This window comes from Erpetoichthys calabaricus, chromosome 11 (genome assembly GCF_900747795.2).
Source record: "Erpetoichthys calabaricus chromosome 11, fErpCal1.3, whole genome shotgun sequence".
NCBI classification, from domain to species: Eukaryota; Metazoa; Chordata; class Cladistia; order Polypteriformes; family Polypteridae; genus Erpetoichthys; species Erpetoichthys calabaricus.
In genome coordinates this window covers 106803188-106820829 of record NC_041404.2, presented here as the reverse complement: position 1 = coordinate 106820829, position 17642 = coordinate 106803188, and the positions used below count along the sequence as shown (strand labels likewise).

Genomic DNA, 17642 nt, shown 5'->3' with positions numbered 1-17642 from the left:
AAAAGCTAGACATCATGCCAAGATCCAAAGAAATTCAGGAACAAATGAGAACAGAAGTAATTGAGATCTATCAGTCTGGTAAAGGTTATAAAGCCATTTCTAAAGCTTTGCGACTCCAGCGAACCACAGTGAGAGCCATTATCCACAAATGGCAAAAACATGGAACAGTGGTGAACCTTCCCAGGAGTGGCCGGCCGACCAAAATTACCCCAAGAGCGCAGAGACGACTCATCCGAGAGGTCACAAAAGACCCCAGGACAACGTCTAAAGAACTGCAGGCCTCACTTGCCTCAATTAAGGTCAGTGTTCACGACTCCACCATAAGAAAGAGACTGGGCAAAAACGGCCTGCATGGCAGATTTACAAGACGCAAACCACTGTTAAGCAAAAAGAACATTAGGGCTCGTCTCAATTTTGCTAAGAAACATCTCAATGATTGCCAAGACTTTTGGGAAAATACCTTGTGGACTGATGAGACAAAAGTTGAACTTTTTGGAAGGCAAATTGTCCTGTTACATCTGGCGTAAAAGGAACACAGCATTTCAGAAAAAGAACATCATACCAACAGTAAAATATGGTGGTGGTAGTGTGATGGTCTGGGGTTGTTTTGCTGCTTCAGGACCTGGAAGGCTTGCTGTGATAGATGGAACCATGAATTCTACTGTCTACCAAAAAATCCTGAAGGAGAATGTCCGGCCATCTGTTCGTCAACTCAAGCTGAAGCGATCTTGGGTGCTGCAACAGGACAATGACCCAAAACACACCAGCAAATCCACCTCTGAATGGCTGAAGAAAAACAAAATGAAGACTTTGGAGTGGCCTAGTCAAAGTCCTGACCTGAATCCAATTGAGATGCTATGGCATGACCTTAAAAAGGCGGTTCATGCTAGAAAACCCTCAAATAAAGCTGAATTACAACAATTTTGCAAAGATGAGTGGGCCAAAATTCCTCCAGAGCGCTGTAATAGACTCATTGCAAGTTATCGCAAACGCTTGATTGCAGTTATTGCTGTTAAGGGTGGCCCAACCAGTTATTAGGTTCAGGGGGCAATTACTTTTTCACACAGGGCCATGTAGGTTTGGATTTTTTTTTCTCCCTAAATAATAAAACCACCATTTACAAACTGCATTTTGTGTTTACTTGTGTTATATTTGACTAATGGTTAAATGTGTTTGATGATCAGAAACATTTTGTGTGACAAACATGCAAAAGAATAAGAAATCAGGAAGGGGGGCAAATAGTTTTTTCACACCACTGTATGTATATATATATATATATATATATATATATATATATATATGTGAATGTATGTATATATGTATATCTATATTTATATTATATATATATATATATATATATATATATATATATATAATGTATATATGTAAATTTGTATATATATATATATATATATATATATATATATATATATATATATATATATATATATATATATATATATGTATATGTAGATATGTGTATATGTATATATATGTATATGTAGATGTGTATATGTAGATATGTATATATGTTTATGTATATATATGGTTACATAACCTCTTTAACACACTACTTCTCCGCTGCGAAGCGCGGGTATTTTGCTAGTAATTATTATAATTCTTGGTGGCTCCAAAATCCGTACTAACCCCTACTTTCTCTGTTGTTCTTATTTTGGTTTTCTGTGGTGGCGATCTGAGCCACAACCACCCAATCAAAGCACCGTGCTGTTCCTACACTGATGGATTGAAGGCCAGAGGTCCACACGACCATCATCATCAAATTCTTCCATGTGAAGCCTGAAAACCATGAGGACTGATTGAGATCGTTTGTGTTAGGTAGAATGCCAAGAGAGGGTTGGGTGGTCTCATGGCTTGGAACCCCTGCAGATTTTGATTTTTTTCTCCAGTCATCTGGAGGTTTTTTTTTTTTTTTTTGGTTTTTGCTGTCTTCCCTGGCCATCGGACCTTACTTTTATTCTAAGTTAAGTAGTATTGCCTGATTTTATTTTTATATTTTGTCTTTTTTCTCTTTCTTCATCCTGTAAAGCACTTTTAGCTACATCTTTTACATGTGCTATAATAAATAAATGTTGTTGTTGTTCAGCATTTCTTGCCTTGCATTTCCTGTCATCGTACATTTACGCAGATCGTTGTAGACGTGGAACACACATGAAATGTACGTATTCCAAATAAAAATATATTATTTACCCTATACAACTCCAGGCACCTCACTCCCAGATAGAGAGACTTAACTGGGTGAACTTTAGCTACGTCGGTGGGTGGGATGGGATAACATTGACACATTTGCAAAAAAAAAAAAAAGATGTTGATGGAGAGGTGCGAAGCAATTTAAGGTGGCCCGGGATTACAACTTTTTTATAGGCTTGATGGATTCTAGTGTAAAGCAGCATTTAGTTAACCATTTAGTTACTGTCAGTCCTTTTCCTTATGCTTTTAATAATTGATTGTTATAACTTCATTTAAGTATATGCTTGTATTAAATTGTAAAAGTTATGTATTGATTATAGTGAGAAGTCAAGCAAAATGACACCTTTAATTGGCTAACTAAAAAGATTACAATATGCAAGCTTTTGAGGCAACTCAGGCCTCTTCTTCAGGCAAGATGTAAACATTACAGCTTGATTACATCTGGATTGTCTTACCTAAAGAAGGGGACTGAGTTGCCTTCAAAGCTTGCATATTGTAATCTTTTTAGTTAGCCAATAAAAGGTGTCATTTTCCTTGACTTCTCACTACATTCATAATGGCTAACACGGTACAACACCCTAGAACTACATGTATTGATTAAAAATATTTGATTACAATTCTGTGTTAGCCAAGAGTGATGCTTGTTTACTGAGCAAACAAGAAGTACATCAAAATGCTAACTCAATAAAAATAAAGAGCCCCTGAAGGAAACAAACTGGATAGCAATAATAAATGGGGGAAAAAATCTGAAAAATTGAATTTATTTTTCATTCAAATTAATGAGAAAGAAAATCAGCTTTTGCTTTTTTCAATGGGTGCTTAACAGTTTCTACATCTGTAGTCCCTGTGACTGTAGATGAAATTGGGGAGTATGTTCCAAACTGCCTAAACAAGGTCTTAGTTCAAGAAGAAAAAGCTTGTTAATTTTACAATAGATGATGCAGAATGTCTACTCAAAATAATTAAAAGGCTGAACATGGAAGATATGTGCAAAAACATATCTGCTGAAATGCCATGGCATTGCACAAAGGGGAATAAGTCAATGCTGAAATTGGTGTGATGTAATGCAAATAACTTCTCTTACAATTAAAAGTCAGTTTTTTGCCTTTGAGTGAGACTTTTTTACAAATACATTCAAATTACATTTGAATAGTAACATTTGAAAATGAGTCGTATTATAGACTGTTTCAGTTAGAATGGGAATGAGGCTAGAGCTAGCCATTCATGGTAGATTAAGGAAATAAATTGAATTCAAAGCCATATAGCTGCACAGCTACCAAGCAGCACACTTTCTGAAGGAGTGGTGGGTTATGCAAATGAACCACTGGAATTACCTCTGGGAGTCAGAAAGAAGATTGGGGTGTGGTTGAAAAAGGGGAAAGAGTACAATAGTACTGGGCATTTGGCAGAAGGTGCACAAAAGACAGAACATGTCTTGGAGGAGTCAGAAAGCTATTGACACAGAGAATAAGAAAATGCCAGAGTGCAGTAATAGCAGAGCAGCACATGCGACCAAAACATAGGAATACAAGAGAAGAAAGAAAGGGAAGAAGCAGCATGCTTCAAGGCCATGACACTGAAATGGGAGATGGATCATACGGAGAAGTCACTCATGTCAGAAGCAACTAAAAAAAATGGCATCCCTCACGGTCCTCACAGTGAGAGGAGGTAGGATAGTGGTGGATATTGGAAGATAGTGGTGGGATTGGTGTTTCAGGAGTGTCAGTGCTGTATAAGGCATTTCCAATGGCCACAAATATAGGAATGCATGACAATAACGTGAATAAAGACTCACCAGTGATTTCAATGCCCCGCACCTGTACCAGTACAGTTCTTCTCCATCTAGTTGTGGATGTTACAATATCTAAAATAGGTGAAAGGCACCACTATTCAGTTACTTCAGTTGGTGTTCAGTTTTGTCAATACTTTTTTGGCGACCAAAAAAAAAAAAATCAATTTTTTTCTGAAAAATATTGTTATCCATTATTTGCTTCAGTACTGGTAGTGAGGTGTAAAAGCTGGTATTGGTGCCAAAGTCAAGATTTTAATATTTATCAAAAACTAGTCCCTATCTATCCCGACAGCATTGTGCACAAGGCAGGAACTAATTCCAGGAAAGTCACCAGTCCACTGTAAATTCCACTCAGCCAGAGCCAATTTGGAATCACCAAATAACCTAACACAAGACTTTGGGGGTGTCGGAAAAAAAACCAAGGTATTCAGGGTCAAAACAAATCAGATAAGGAGAAAACATGTTACATACTCACTGAAAACAATCTAAAGCAGGATTCCTGATAAAAAAAGTCTTTGTAATAATTGATGGGTAGACAACTAGGAATGTCTCACTTGGTAATGGCACTGAAATCCATCATTGCTAACATGAAACAGACGTAGCTCAAAAAGCAAATATTCAAAATTATTTTCTACAATATACACTTATAAAAACTCTGAATAGTGAGATAAACAACTTTGCATCATTTAGTCAAATGCTTTTGTTAGTATCATTCATCTGCCTTCCTCATACTTCCAGCTAAAAGTCCCCAAGCACAAGGTGGGATTTGGTGTTATCAATCAAAAATTATTAGACAGAAGGAGACTGTGACAGTGAATTAGACTAAACTTGACGTCTGAGCTAAAGTGGAACTTCTGACACCATGAAGTAACGCTAAGTAATAACATATTGCCCAATGAGAAGAAGTCATTGGTCTCTTGGACTCTGCAACTGGTTACAACACCTGCTGCGGAAATAACTGCAATCAGGCATTTCCTATGGTAACAGGTTCCTTTCTCACAGAAAATCCACAGAAAATCACAACTTAAACTAATCCCCTCCTCCAATATCTCAGATTCTCCACTACATAAACAGAGAAAAATATGAAATAATGGGAAATAAATCAAATGTGAGAAGTGAAATGATTCTTCATAATACTTGGCTCTCCATAACTGATATTAAAATACCTTGTTACAGCTTCTTTACATATTAATTAGAATGGCGTCACTCTCCCAACTTGTACAGCACAATGTACAGACACATAACAGGCAATACTGTGTCATCACATTCAAATTATCATACAAATAACTTTGAATTAGACAGATATGTCTTTGTTAGTTCAAACTGTATCACTGTCGGTGCTTGGAATCAAAAAGTGTCACTGCTCTCTCTACCATCCAAATGTGCCTTGCTTGCTCTTGCTTATTTTCTCTCCAACATATAACGTATGATCAAGCTGCCTGCCACAGATAAAAACTACAGTTTGCTGCTATCTCACTCTTTCTAGCAAGAAGTGTGTGGAGGGTTCTGCAGGTGTCTCCATGGTAAAGATTACATTTGGTAGTGTGAAACAATTTCAGTGCTCTAAGCAATTTTAGCAGAACTACACTGTCAATGTGACCTAGAAGGGTAATTTTTAAAAATTGTATTTACTGATTTCAAATTACATTTCAAAATCCAGCAAAATACCTCATTGACAGTACAAAGGTTGCATTACCTTCAACTGAAATATTATTTTAATACATTGCGAGTACAGTATATTGTTGCTTTATACTGTATTTCCATGCATCTAAGTTCAACTCATCTGCTACATGCAAACAATTGTTTAATAATGTGAAAAGTGTAGCACTCTAGTAAAGTGACAGTAATTAAAAATGCATATTCAGTAAAACCAAAACAAAGCCCTGTGAAAGCAAACTCTTATCCAGTAAGAGAAAAATCTCTCTCTTAATTACAGTCATTCAGGAAAACAAAACCAACATCCATAATTAACCATTTTGTACTCATTTTTAGTAATAACTAAACATTGCTTTATGAAATATCAAACAATATAAATCAGATTCTTCTTCCGTATTCTGCACAATTCAACCATTCTTCTCAACTAATTTACTGATATTGTATTACATTTACAAATATTAATAGATACATTTGTGCATATGTATTTTAAAAGGTTAAAAGTATATACTAAATCTGTTTTTTGCATTGGGCTGTTTTTACTCTCTTTTGTCTTACTTAGCAGTGTTCTGTTACAATGTTTTGTTTTCAGACAAAACAAAAAAAATACTATACACTAATCTGTATAAGATGTCTATAAAAATTATTTGCTGTCCTTTGATAAATTTCCAAACAGAATCTTAATTGAGCTGCTTGCTAGTTTAACCTGCAATTCTGATAAAGTGATGTAAACTAGGAATCCACTCTGTATGTAGAATATGAAGAAAATTGAGTTGGTGTTCACTACTCAGAAAAAGAGTACATACGGTTTTGCTTGTGAATGACAGACTACACATGTCACTTTAAAGAAGATTTTGGCCTTTACTTTCTTTTGTGAGTGGAAAACTATTTTTTTACTCTAAAATGATATCACACATCACTACTCACTTAATTTCACAAAATTCTTAACTCAACAAGTCTACAATGTAGTTTCATTTTGATATGTGTCACTTAGTTTTACTTTTTTAATGAGTTAGAGGTGGTTCAGTATCCAAAATTCACCCTTACACGGTAAAGTAATATATTCTATAACAATACATATGTTTAAAGTAATAGGTTCAAAAGACTACTACCAGATTTCTGACTTGTTTCTATCATGTAAACCAGTGCTTCTCAAAACATGGGATTGCGGAATAAGTTGTTTGACTTGAAAATTCTAGGTAACTGAAGGTAAAAGTCGAGGGATATGAGGACCCTAGAAGGCTAGAAATAAGCTAACCTTTAATATAATTTCTTATCAATGTTCCCTTTTTTTCCCCATTGGACGGGGTTTGCTTTACACCAGCAGGTTCTCAAGGTCAATTACCACTCCAAAAGAATTATTGTAATTATGTTTACTTTGAAGTTTAACTTATTGGGAGGAAAATGGGGCCATGAGGATTCTGTTTTGGACTGGAGAGGTATAGTAGAAACTAATTTGCGAAGCACTGATGGGAAAAAAAAAAAAAAAAAAAAAAAACATGAATCTTGAATTTGGTCAACATCACTGCTTCTTATCCAATACATATTTTTTTTACAAATTTTTCAACAAACACAAATGTGTCAATACTAATCACATCTTACTGAATTACCAATTTGTATAAACCCTGTGATAGCTGTCCTGTGAAAATGTTTGCCTAGGGTTTGTCAGTAATGTTCCATTGATTATAAAGTGAAAATCACGTGTATAGTCGTCTTGCTTTTCAGATCAATCAGCCCACACTGCCATGTCTTATGCCATTCGTACTGTCTCTGGATACTTATTTTCTTTCATTACTTCGTCTTGCATTTCGAGGCCAGAAATTATGCAGTCTCATGTTGGCTCCTCACTGTGTTTTATATTTGGAAAAGTAAAGTGACTGTTCGTTGTGCATACCGTTACATAAATCGTCTTGATATCAACACAATTACTTATGAAGTGTTAGGTGCACTAAACAGAAAGTGAATGGCTTGATTGTGAAAGATAGTAAATTACTAAAAGAGAGGGAATGAGCCCAACATCACAGTCGTTACTGTTCACCGTCACCAATTCATCATAAGATGTACTATGGGCACAGGTTACGCACAAACGTTGCATTGCTTCTTCCCTTTCTTATGTGCGACATGCCCAAGCTCCGTCCTGCTAGAAGCGGGTGTGGGGCGCACTAAGTTCCGGTACGACGTTACTCACCTGGTGGAGCGCAGTGATGCCATCGGCGTTCGTGCTGTCTATCACTGCAGGCTCCGATTCTGACATCTCTGCCTCCCGCAGCATTTCGGCTGCCTCCTCCGCATCTCCAGAGGCGCAGGCTGCCAAGAACTCCGCAGCTCGGTCAAAACGCACCGAGCGCCGTGTTTTCCTTCGCTTCTTACCCGCCAGTTCAGACTCTGCTGCCTCATCCTCCCCCACGTTAACAAATCCGCTATTACTAACTGAACTGTGTTCGAGTCTTCTTCGCCGAGGAACAGACGGCTGTTGGTCTGTAGTTGAGCCCACCCAGCGCTTTAATTGTTCGCGCCGCTTAGCCTTGGCAGCAGACACGGCTCCACCATCCGCCATGTCTGTTTATCTTCCTGCCTGGCGCGCTTCCTGCTCCGCCTAAGATTTGTTTAAATGCAACTACGTACGATAACATACTACCATAACGCCACCCTCTCTTTTCTGTTTCTTACCGTCAACTGTTCGGCAAGCAAAAGTCGCCTAACGTTTTGGTACGTAACTGTGCTGAACTCTTTACGTAGTGACGTTATAGCATACTGCGTCCTCTTTTGGGAAGTGTAGTTTATAATAGCTTAAGATTGTAGTTCTCTTTTCATTTCCGCCTTTTTGCGCCGCCACATGGTTAAAACAATGCATGTTTCCTGACAGTTACGCTTTCTTTATTTGTGTTCATTACTGAAAAAACTCTTAATATGAAAGAATTCAGTGAATGCATTTTGGGTGCAACATAATCTGCTTAGTTTCTCCTGTTCTCTGATTTTGATTTATTTCATTTGAGTCATGGCAAGTCAAGGTAATAACTATCCAGTGAGCCCACGCACAATGTTTCAAGCCGTAATTTCACTCTCTACGACTCTATAAAGCCTCAGCACATCTTCACACACCAGCCATACAATACAATACAATTTATTTTTGTATATTCAAAAATCACATAAGAAGTGCCACAATTGGCTTTTACAGGCCCTGCCTTTTGACAGCCACCAGCCTTGAATCTCAAAGACAAGGAAAAAAAAACAAAAAAGTCATGATAAGTTCATATAAGTAAGCCAGACTTTAGCCATTTAAGGCTTTTTATGTTAAAAGGAGGATTTTGAAATCTGCCCTAAACCTAACTGGGAGCCAGTGTAAGAATTTAAGAACTTAAGTTATATGTTAGTATTTTCTTGTTCTTGTAATAATTCTTGCAGCAGGATTTTGGATTAACTGAAAGCTGCATAAAGAACCATTTGAATATCCAATAAACACCAAATTGCAGTAGTCAGTCCTACTAGAAATAAATGCATTAATTAATTTCTCAGAAACCTGCTTATTTAGAAAATGCCTAAATTTCTCAACATTTTTAAGATGGAAGAAACATGATTTAAACAACTCTGTAATGTGCATTTTAAATGACATGCTAGAGTCAAAGATAACTCCTAGATTGCGTGCTGATTCAGTAAAATTAATGGTGATTCCAACTGAGTTAAATGACAAAATGTGATCAGCATCTTTCCCTCCAATAATTAAAATCCCTGTTTTATCTGTGTTTAAAGACAAGTAGTACTCATCCATCCACTCCTTTAATTAACTAACACAACTAATTAAAGACAACATTGGAGAAACTTCATTTGGTCTAAAAGAAAGGTATGACTGGGTGTCATCTGCGTACAAGTGAAAATGAACATGATGTTTTCTTATGATAGATCCCAGTGGAAGCATGTAAAGTGAAATCAGCAAAGGTCCCAGTACTGAGACTTGCAGGACACTATATCTCAGTTCTCTGTATAATGATGGAGTACTGTCAGTACATTTCTGTATGTATTTGAATCAATTTGATAAATAAGGCAAACCAGGCAAAGACAGTACCTGTAAGCCCAACATCATTTTCTAGCCTATGCAGTAAAACAGAATGGTCAGTGTTGTCAAACGCTGTGCTTAAGTCTAACAGCATAATTACAGTGGAGTTTCTTTCGTCAGAGGATATCAGAATATTGTTTACAACATGCATTACTGCCGTTTCTGTACTATGACCAATGCGGACACTGGAATTTCTCAAGTAAATTGTGATGCATAAGGTTTGACTGAAACTGATTGGTGACTACTTTTTCTAATATTTTAGAGAAAAAGGGTAAATTTGAAATGGGTCTATAGTTATTAAGTATGTGTGAGTCTAGGTCTGACTTTTTAAGTAATGGTTTGATAACTGACACTTTTAGTGCATCAGGTACTGTGCCATGCAATAATGAACTATTAATAATAGGCGCTGCAAGCACATCTATTGCACTTTTTACTAGTTTTCTTGCCACTGGATATAGGGAACAAGTAGTGGGTTTCATTTTAGAAATTAAAGTCAAGACTTCCTGCTATGTTACAGGATTAAAATTTCTAAAGTGTTGAATGCAACATGAGACAGGTTCTGCCAAACTAGTATGTGGTTTGCACTGTGATGCTGAGATCTGGGATCTTATATTTTTAATTTTCTCATTAAAGACATTCATAAAGTCTGAACTGATAATGTCTGTTGGTATTTTGCACTGTAGACCTGAATTCCCTTTTGTTAAATAAGCCACTGTTCTAAATAGTACCCAAGGATTATTATTATTGTTATCTATTATTTTAGAATAGTAGTCTGAGCAAGCTTTAAAGAGAGCTTTTTTATATTTTTTAACACTCTCTGTCCATGCAATTAGAAATGCCTAATGACATTTGCGCCCCCACCTCCGACATACCTAAACATCAAGACAGCACCAATTCATTCATACTTTTATTTGGCATTATGAATTCAGCAGACAACAAAGTGTAAGAAGAAGGCCACCTTAATATGAATTTAACCATCACAGATCATTATTTTACGTGTCGACTGAAGAAACAAAATCCTGATGTCATGTCATATGAAATCATCCATATACAGTAAAAACGTAGCAATAACGGTGACAAACTTCACAGCAGCTCAAAGCTGGGGACATGATGAGTTGTCCATATCCATATCAATGACATCACACATTTGGTGTTCTCTGGCTGTGGCTCAATAGATATCTGACTCAAGTCAAGTTTGTGTATATAGTACAGTGACAGCATGTCTCCTCAGAACAGTTGACAAAACACAATACACAAATAAACAAAGAAAGAAAGAAAGAAAGAAAGAAAGAAAGAAAGAAAGAAAGAAAGAAAGAAAGAAAGAAAGAAAAAATAAATAAATATACAGTGGATAGTATGCAACATATAAAGTGAAAAAAAAGATTTGTTTCACTCAATAATCTTTACTTGATGATCAATATCTTCTCAGTAAAATACTCAATAAGATTTTCAGATTTGCTTAAGATGTACTAGTATATACAACACACAATATTGATTAATGGATTCAACACTGAATTTGGAAGAATACGTAACACTTTTTTTTTTTACACAATGTTAGTGGTCAGTTAACCCAACATAACTTTTTAAGTTGTGATGTATGGGGGAACTCATGTGACATGACTCCTCAACACAATTACACCAAAGCATTTTATTACTTTGGCAAGCAGACATTTTTTTCATAAATAACTGTAGTTATTCAAATATAGAGAAAAAGCACTTTTTACATGATCTTCAATTTTTTGTTAAACACAAAGCTACATTTCTTTTTCCATGTGTCTTCAAAAAATGTCTTGACATTGGACTTAGCTGTCAATGTCAATTTTACATTCTTTATTTTGATAATGACTTATGTTGCCACGCTCATTTAAAAAAAAATAACCAATGGGGATTTTATATATCTAATTTAAGCTATTTTAACCAAAAAAAGGAGTTTTATGTACATGACTATACTATTTTTGCATAAAGTTTTTTTTTTTTTGTATAAAGAACTGCCCCTTTGTTGATAGAACATACAATGTGTTTAAAAGGATCCCCATGCCTTTGTACAGTTGGAAAGAAATTTAAAAACTTTTACTAAAAATTTTGCTTCAGATGCTGTGGAATTTGTGTGGCCATGGATGCTGATATATGATGCTTTTTTGGTGCACCCTACATCACAAAAGCATTGTTTTCTTCTTTTCCAATACAATATGGCAGTTTACTCAAGATAAAATTTGTCTATTTTACACTGTAGTCATTCAAGACAGAGAGTTATGTTACTAGGATGCATTACAATTTAAGCAAAAAAAAAAAAAATAATGAAAACAATTAAGCAAAGGTTTTGCACTCATTAATTATTGTTGGTTGGTATTACTTCAAGTAAATATTCTAATAAACATACTACATGTGTTGAATTAATTAATCTCGGAATGGTTAATTAGTAAGGCTTAATTTTTTGTTTTTAGTTAAATTAGTATTAAGAAACGTTTCAGATTAACATTTTGATTTAACTTTAAAATGTATCATTGCAAACACATTTATTCTAGTATACATTAAGGAGAAAAATCCTAAGTTGAATCCATTTTAAAAAGAATAAGCAAAAATGTGCTTAATTGCTTCATTTGTTTTTAAATAAATCCAAATCCTTATTCACTGAACAGGTATTCACCCCCTTAGAAGTTTTCATGCTTTTTTTATTATACAGTACAACATTCAATTACATTGGATTTAATTTATACTTTTTTAAATTCACTGGCACAACCGATTGGTTTTAAAAGGCACATGTTAGTTCAATAGAGGCACCTGTTTATAGTTAAGGGCATTCAGTTTATGGTGGTATAAATACACCTGTGACTTCAAAGTCCAACTTGTGGTGGATTAGTATTGAGGTATAACCTACAGAAAGGAGACTCAAGGACACTCCAAGCAAATCTGTAAAAAGGTTATTGAAAAGAACAAGTCAACTGAAGCCACTGAATATACACTGGAGTCCAGTCATATCAATCATTAAGACAGGGAAAGAGCAGGCCATCCACAAAATCGTCCTGATCATGAAAGATGATTATCAGTGAGGGAGGTCACCAAAAGACATGTGATAACTCTAAAGAAGTTAGAAACAACAATGACTGAGATTGGAGAGACTTTGCATACAAAACTGTTACCTGGATCCTTCTCTAGTTGTAACTCTATCATAGATTTTCAAACAGAAAGCTACTGTTAAAAAAAAAAAAACTAAATAAAACACACATAACATCTTGACTAGAGCTTGCCAGAGGGCAAGTGGGAGACTCTGAAGTCCACAGGAAGATGGCTCTGTGGTCTTATGAGACAAAAATAGAGATTTTTGGCAATTAGACTTCAGCATCACGTTAAAGGGATGTTTCTCTGCAACTGACACTGGAAGGCTTGTGGCAGTAGAGGATAAAATAAATTCAGTAAAATTATGTTACTGCAAGAAAAATAATTATTCTTCTAGGGGAATCCTGGAGGTTTTACAAGAAGCCTGAATGTTGAGAGACTTGTTTTTCAACAAATCAATGACCAAAAGCCAAATCTACACAAGAATGGCTTAAAAAATGTTAATGTTCTGAAGTGGCCAAGTCAGCGTCCAGATCTCAATCCCATTCATAATTTGTGGCTGGACTTGTCCAGATTTGCTAAGCTGATAGAGACCTGTGCACACAAGATTCTAATTGCTGTCAAAGGTTCATCTACTCAATGATGCGTTAAAGGGGCTGAGTAGTTAGGCAATCAGTTGTTGTATGCTTTTTATTTGTAATTTATTTAGACCACTACTGTATATAGAGATCTATTTCCACTGGGATTAAAGAGTCTTTTTTCTGTTGATCAGTGTAAAAAAGTCAAATTAAATTAGCTGTGATTCAATGTTGCATGATTAAAAATGTGAAAACTTTCAAGTGGGTTAATACTTTGTGTATAAGACACTTTTTAGGAGTCGACAAACTACGTTCTGCCCCCAAAAGATTTTTAACTGACCAGCGTTTGTGCAGTTTGTTATTCGCATTTCATGAGAAGGGTCTAACTGTAGCCTGCAATACACATGACATAGGTCAGGAAACGGCCACAACATCAGTCACGAAAAGCCCTTTGAGTGAGATAACTGTGTCACAACCCTAATCTTAACCATAGTGTAACGGGGCCGGAATGTTAACCGTAGTCTAATGTGATGGTTGTTTCGTCACTGACGTTGAGGGCGTTTCGTGATGGTGGGGCATTACATGCCGTCCTAATTGGTACTGCGGTCTGCAGTTACACTCTGTTGGGCCCTGTTGGCTTTCTCGCAATGGCAGAAAGTCACCTTGAGGTCATTATCGCTGTAAAGGACGAATGACACTTGAACGGATCGTGCAACGTACAATGTGAAGAGCATTCAGGTGTAAAATACGAGTACTTGAACACAGTGAATGTTGGTATTAAGCGTAGTGCACACGGTTAGATTACCATCTTGTCAGAAAAGAAAGATTGATGCAGAGAGTCGGAAAAAATGTTCAGAACATTACTTTTGCGTTTCCTGGAAAGAAAAGGTAATTTGTCCGATATCCCATTAAACTATTGTAGTAGTTAGTTTATAACATGTAAAGACATTACGAGACTAAATTTGAGGCAACGTTTTCGGGATACACGGGGGGATGGGCAGAGTTAAAAACTCGAACAACTAAAAAAAATCACTTTCATGACAGCTAAACCCAATTAAGAAGAAAATATGAAGAAAATCTGGAGGCGGTCAGAGCCACCCAATATTGCTGCGTCTGGTAAGCCCTTCACTGGGCTGTCTACACAAGAGATCGTGGCGTAGACGCTGAGTTTATCAGGAAGAAAAGTACCAGACGAGTGGGAGAGGTGGCAGACGATCTCTTGCAGCAGCTTAAAACCAAAGCGGAGATTCGTTAATTATACTGTATTGACCATGATGAGAGTACTGACTTATTGAACACTGCACAAGTATTGCTGATGTTTTACGGGACATAGATGAATCGTTAAACATCACTGAGGTGCTAGCTGCTGTTAATAATTTGAAAGACACTGTCATTGGAGACGAACTGTTCTTATGTGTGTAAAACACTCCGGTAGTTTGATTTGAAATGAGGAAACATGAAATGTATTGCAAGCGATGGCGCTAAGGACATGCCAGGATAGAACACTGGCTTAATGGTTGTGCAGAAGGTTGAACTGTCGGAGAAGCAATTTTCTCAGAGACTTCAGAATTTATTGAACTTGCAGATGTCTTTATAGTTTTTAAAACCCTTTTAACATTACTGTAACTGTCAATTCAGCGGCGTATGTCATTCAGCAGGCGTTCATTGATTTTCAACGCAACAGTGATTTGAAAGACAAATATAAAAAATGTGATCTGATTGCATTTTACAAGAAATGTTCAAGCGACAGTTTTACTAATTTAAAAACAATGGCACTTGGTGTTATAATACTGTAAGGATTCTGTAAGGAATAACGTACGCCTGTAAACCGACATACTCAAGTTCGAGATCCAGGCTCTCTGATGATCATCAGAATGCTAGTATGCGGATTGCTACGCCCAAACGTACCCCACTGGCCGCTTAGTTACTGATAAACAAGCACACAAATCCCTCTAACGGTGTCGTGATGGATCAAGTTGTCAGACCTTCAAAGGTGAGCTGAGTTTTATTACTACCTTGGAGAAAAATAGTCTTACTGTTTGTTAAGGCAATCATAATTGCCTATAAGGATAATCCACGGATGATTTTGGCATCTGTCTCTGAGCTTCAGGAGATTATAACAAACGGCCCTTTGTGTCCTTCACTTATCTCGATGGATATTTCACTGATTAGTATTTTTTTTGTTTCCACACATTCAAAACACTTGCTTGGGTTTATTGTTGAATATAAATTGGCCTAGTATAAGCAGGGGTGATTCATGCCTTGCACTGTTGTGATAGATGCAGGCTCTTGAACTGAACTCCAAATTGGACTAATAGACACACTACACTCAGTTGTTATTTATAATATTCCCGCCTTTTAATGTTATTATTACTTTACATGGACGGCGGAAGACTGTTTACCATTTGGATGCGGAAACTGTAAATTGATTCTATTTATAGAAAAAAAAAAATCACAATTTAATCCATTTCATGTTTTAAAAGAAAGTATATGGGGGCCAAACTACGGCTTCTTAAAAGTTATGATTATGCACACCCGTTTTCCTCCAGGGAACATTCATATTTGAACTTAAAACTGAAGCTGTTAAAATTTACTTATTTTAACTCGTTCAACACTTGGCTATTATTATTATTATTTAACATCGGGACGTCCATATATATATTGTAAGTGATTCACTGTCAAAAGAATCCGCGTTGGAGATAAATATGTATTTAGAGGTAAACTGTAGTACTAGGGTGTTGTACTGTGTTAGCCATTATGAATGTTCTGAGAAGTCAAGTAATATGACGCCTTTTATTGAGTAACTAAAAAGATTACAATATGCAAGCTTTCGAGGCAACTCAGGCCCCAAACATAACGTTTTCCCCTACTTACACCGTACTAGTTTGGACAGCAATGATTTTAGATAAACTTCTCAGCCACTGTAAGGGTCAACACAACGAGGTAAACTGCATGGTATCGACCAAGGCTGGACCGTAGAATGAACTCAACATAGACACTGAACCACGCTGCGCCACATGCAAATTCCGTCGGTGATCAAGGCGGAGCACACCCTCTTGAAATAGAAAACCTTTACTGTTATATCTATGGACAATAATATTGTACCAATAAAAAGGAAGAAGACGGAGACAGGTTCAAGGTAATAAACTTTAACAGGTCCTTTTTTTAGATTATACGTTGCACAGTCTTATATTTTATGTCACTTCCTTTAAGCTCCCCAATACCCATAATTCCTTATCACTATGGAATCTCCAAAGGTCCAGACTACAATATACTACATATTCCTTCCCGCTTAAAATTGTAAACTCGACTAACATATAACAAACAACATCTGCTATTAAGAACAGGAAAATAAACATGAAACAGAACACATACTGTTATCAATGCAATTACATTCCAACAAAGGAAAGAGGATAAATGACCTCAACATCCTGCTAACATAAGGTATTATTTTGTGCCTTTATCTCCATATACATATAGTTAGTTTTCATAAGTTAAGACGGTCAGGAGGCTTCCTGCTTCTGAGAGGGTTACGTCGTACAGCTGAGGTATGTTCATCCCCTAAGGCAACCTCAGGTAACCTTGGCACGACAGCATCGGCAGGAATTGAAACAGGAGAGTCAGGTGGTATTCCTGGCTGGCTTTGGATCAACTCACTAAAACTAGGTTCCTCAGACATTTCTGTGCTACCGGCTTCTTCAACAGGTATAGAGGGTAACAGCTGTTCAACATGTCGTCTCCATGTCTGGTGGTCTCGTGTGCATACCTTATAAGAGACAGGTCCAGTCTTTTGAAGAATGGTTGCTGGTACCCATTTCTCAGTGGTGGAATAGTTACGAGCAAGGACAGCATCTCCACTGAAAAACTCACGATCTTTAGCCCGCTTGGCACGTTGTTTTACTTGATCGTGCTGCTTATCATAAACTCTCATTTGAGTGGTAGCTGGTCTCAACAAATCAAGACGTGTTCTCAGCTGCCTTTTTAGGAACAGATCAGCTGGTGACATACCTGTTGTTGCATGGGGTGTGTTACGATATTTAAGAAGAAAGGTATAAAGACGTTGTTTGAAAGGTGCTTCACTTTTGGATGCTTTAAGAGCATGTTTAAGGGTTTGCACCATTCTTTCAGCCAGGCCATTAGTTGAAGGATGATAAGGGCTGGATAGGAGATGTTTAATACCATTACCTTTTAGGAATTCTTCCATTTCTTGGGATACAAAAGAAGGCCCATTATCCGTCACGATCTGCTCTGGCAGTCCAAAACGTGCAAACATCTCTCTTAAGGTTTGGATTGTCTTTTC

At 36.6% G+C, this 17642-nt stretch overlaps 1 protein-coding gene across 2 annotated transcripts in view; it reads right to left on the bottom strand.

Annotated features, from left to right (window-relative positions):
* Nucleotides 1–8380, bottom strand: part of ppp1r12c (protein phosphatase 1, regulatory subunit 12C) — a 260970-nt gene extending 252590 nt beyond the window's left edge. For both annotated transcript variants that reach the window (XM_028813684.2, XM_028813686.2), the window contains exon 1: nucleotides 7842–8380. In XM_028813684.2, coding sequence (XP_028669517.2) covers nucleotides 7842–8210 — 369 coding nt within the window. In that variant the 5' untranslated portion in view covers nucleotides 8211–8380. The remainder of the gene's footprint in view (nucleotides 1–7841) is intronic.
* Between the last annotated feature and the right edge of the window lie 9262 nt (nucleotides 8381–17642).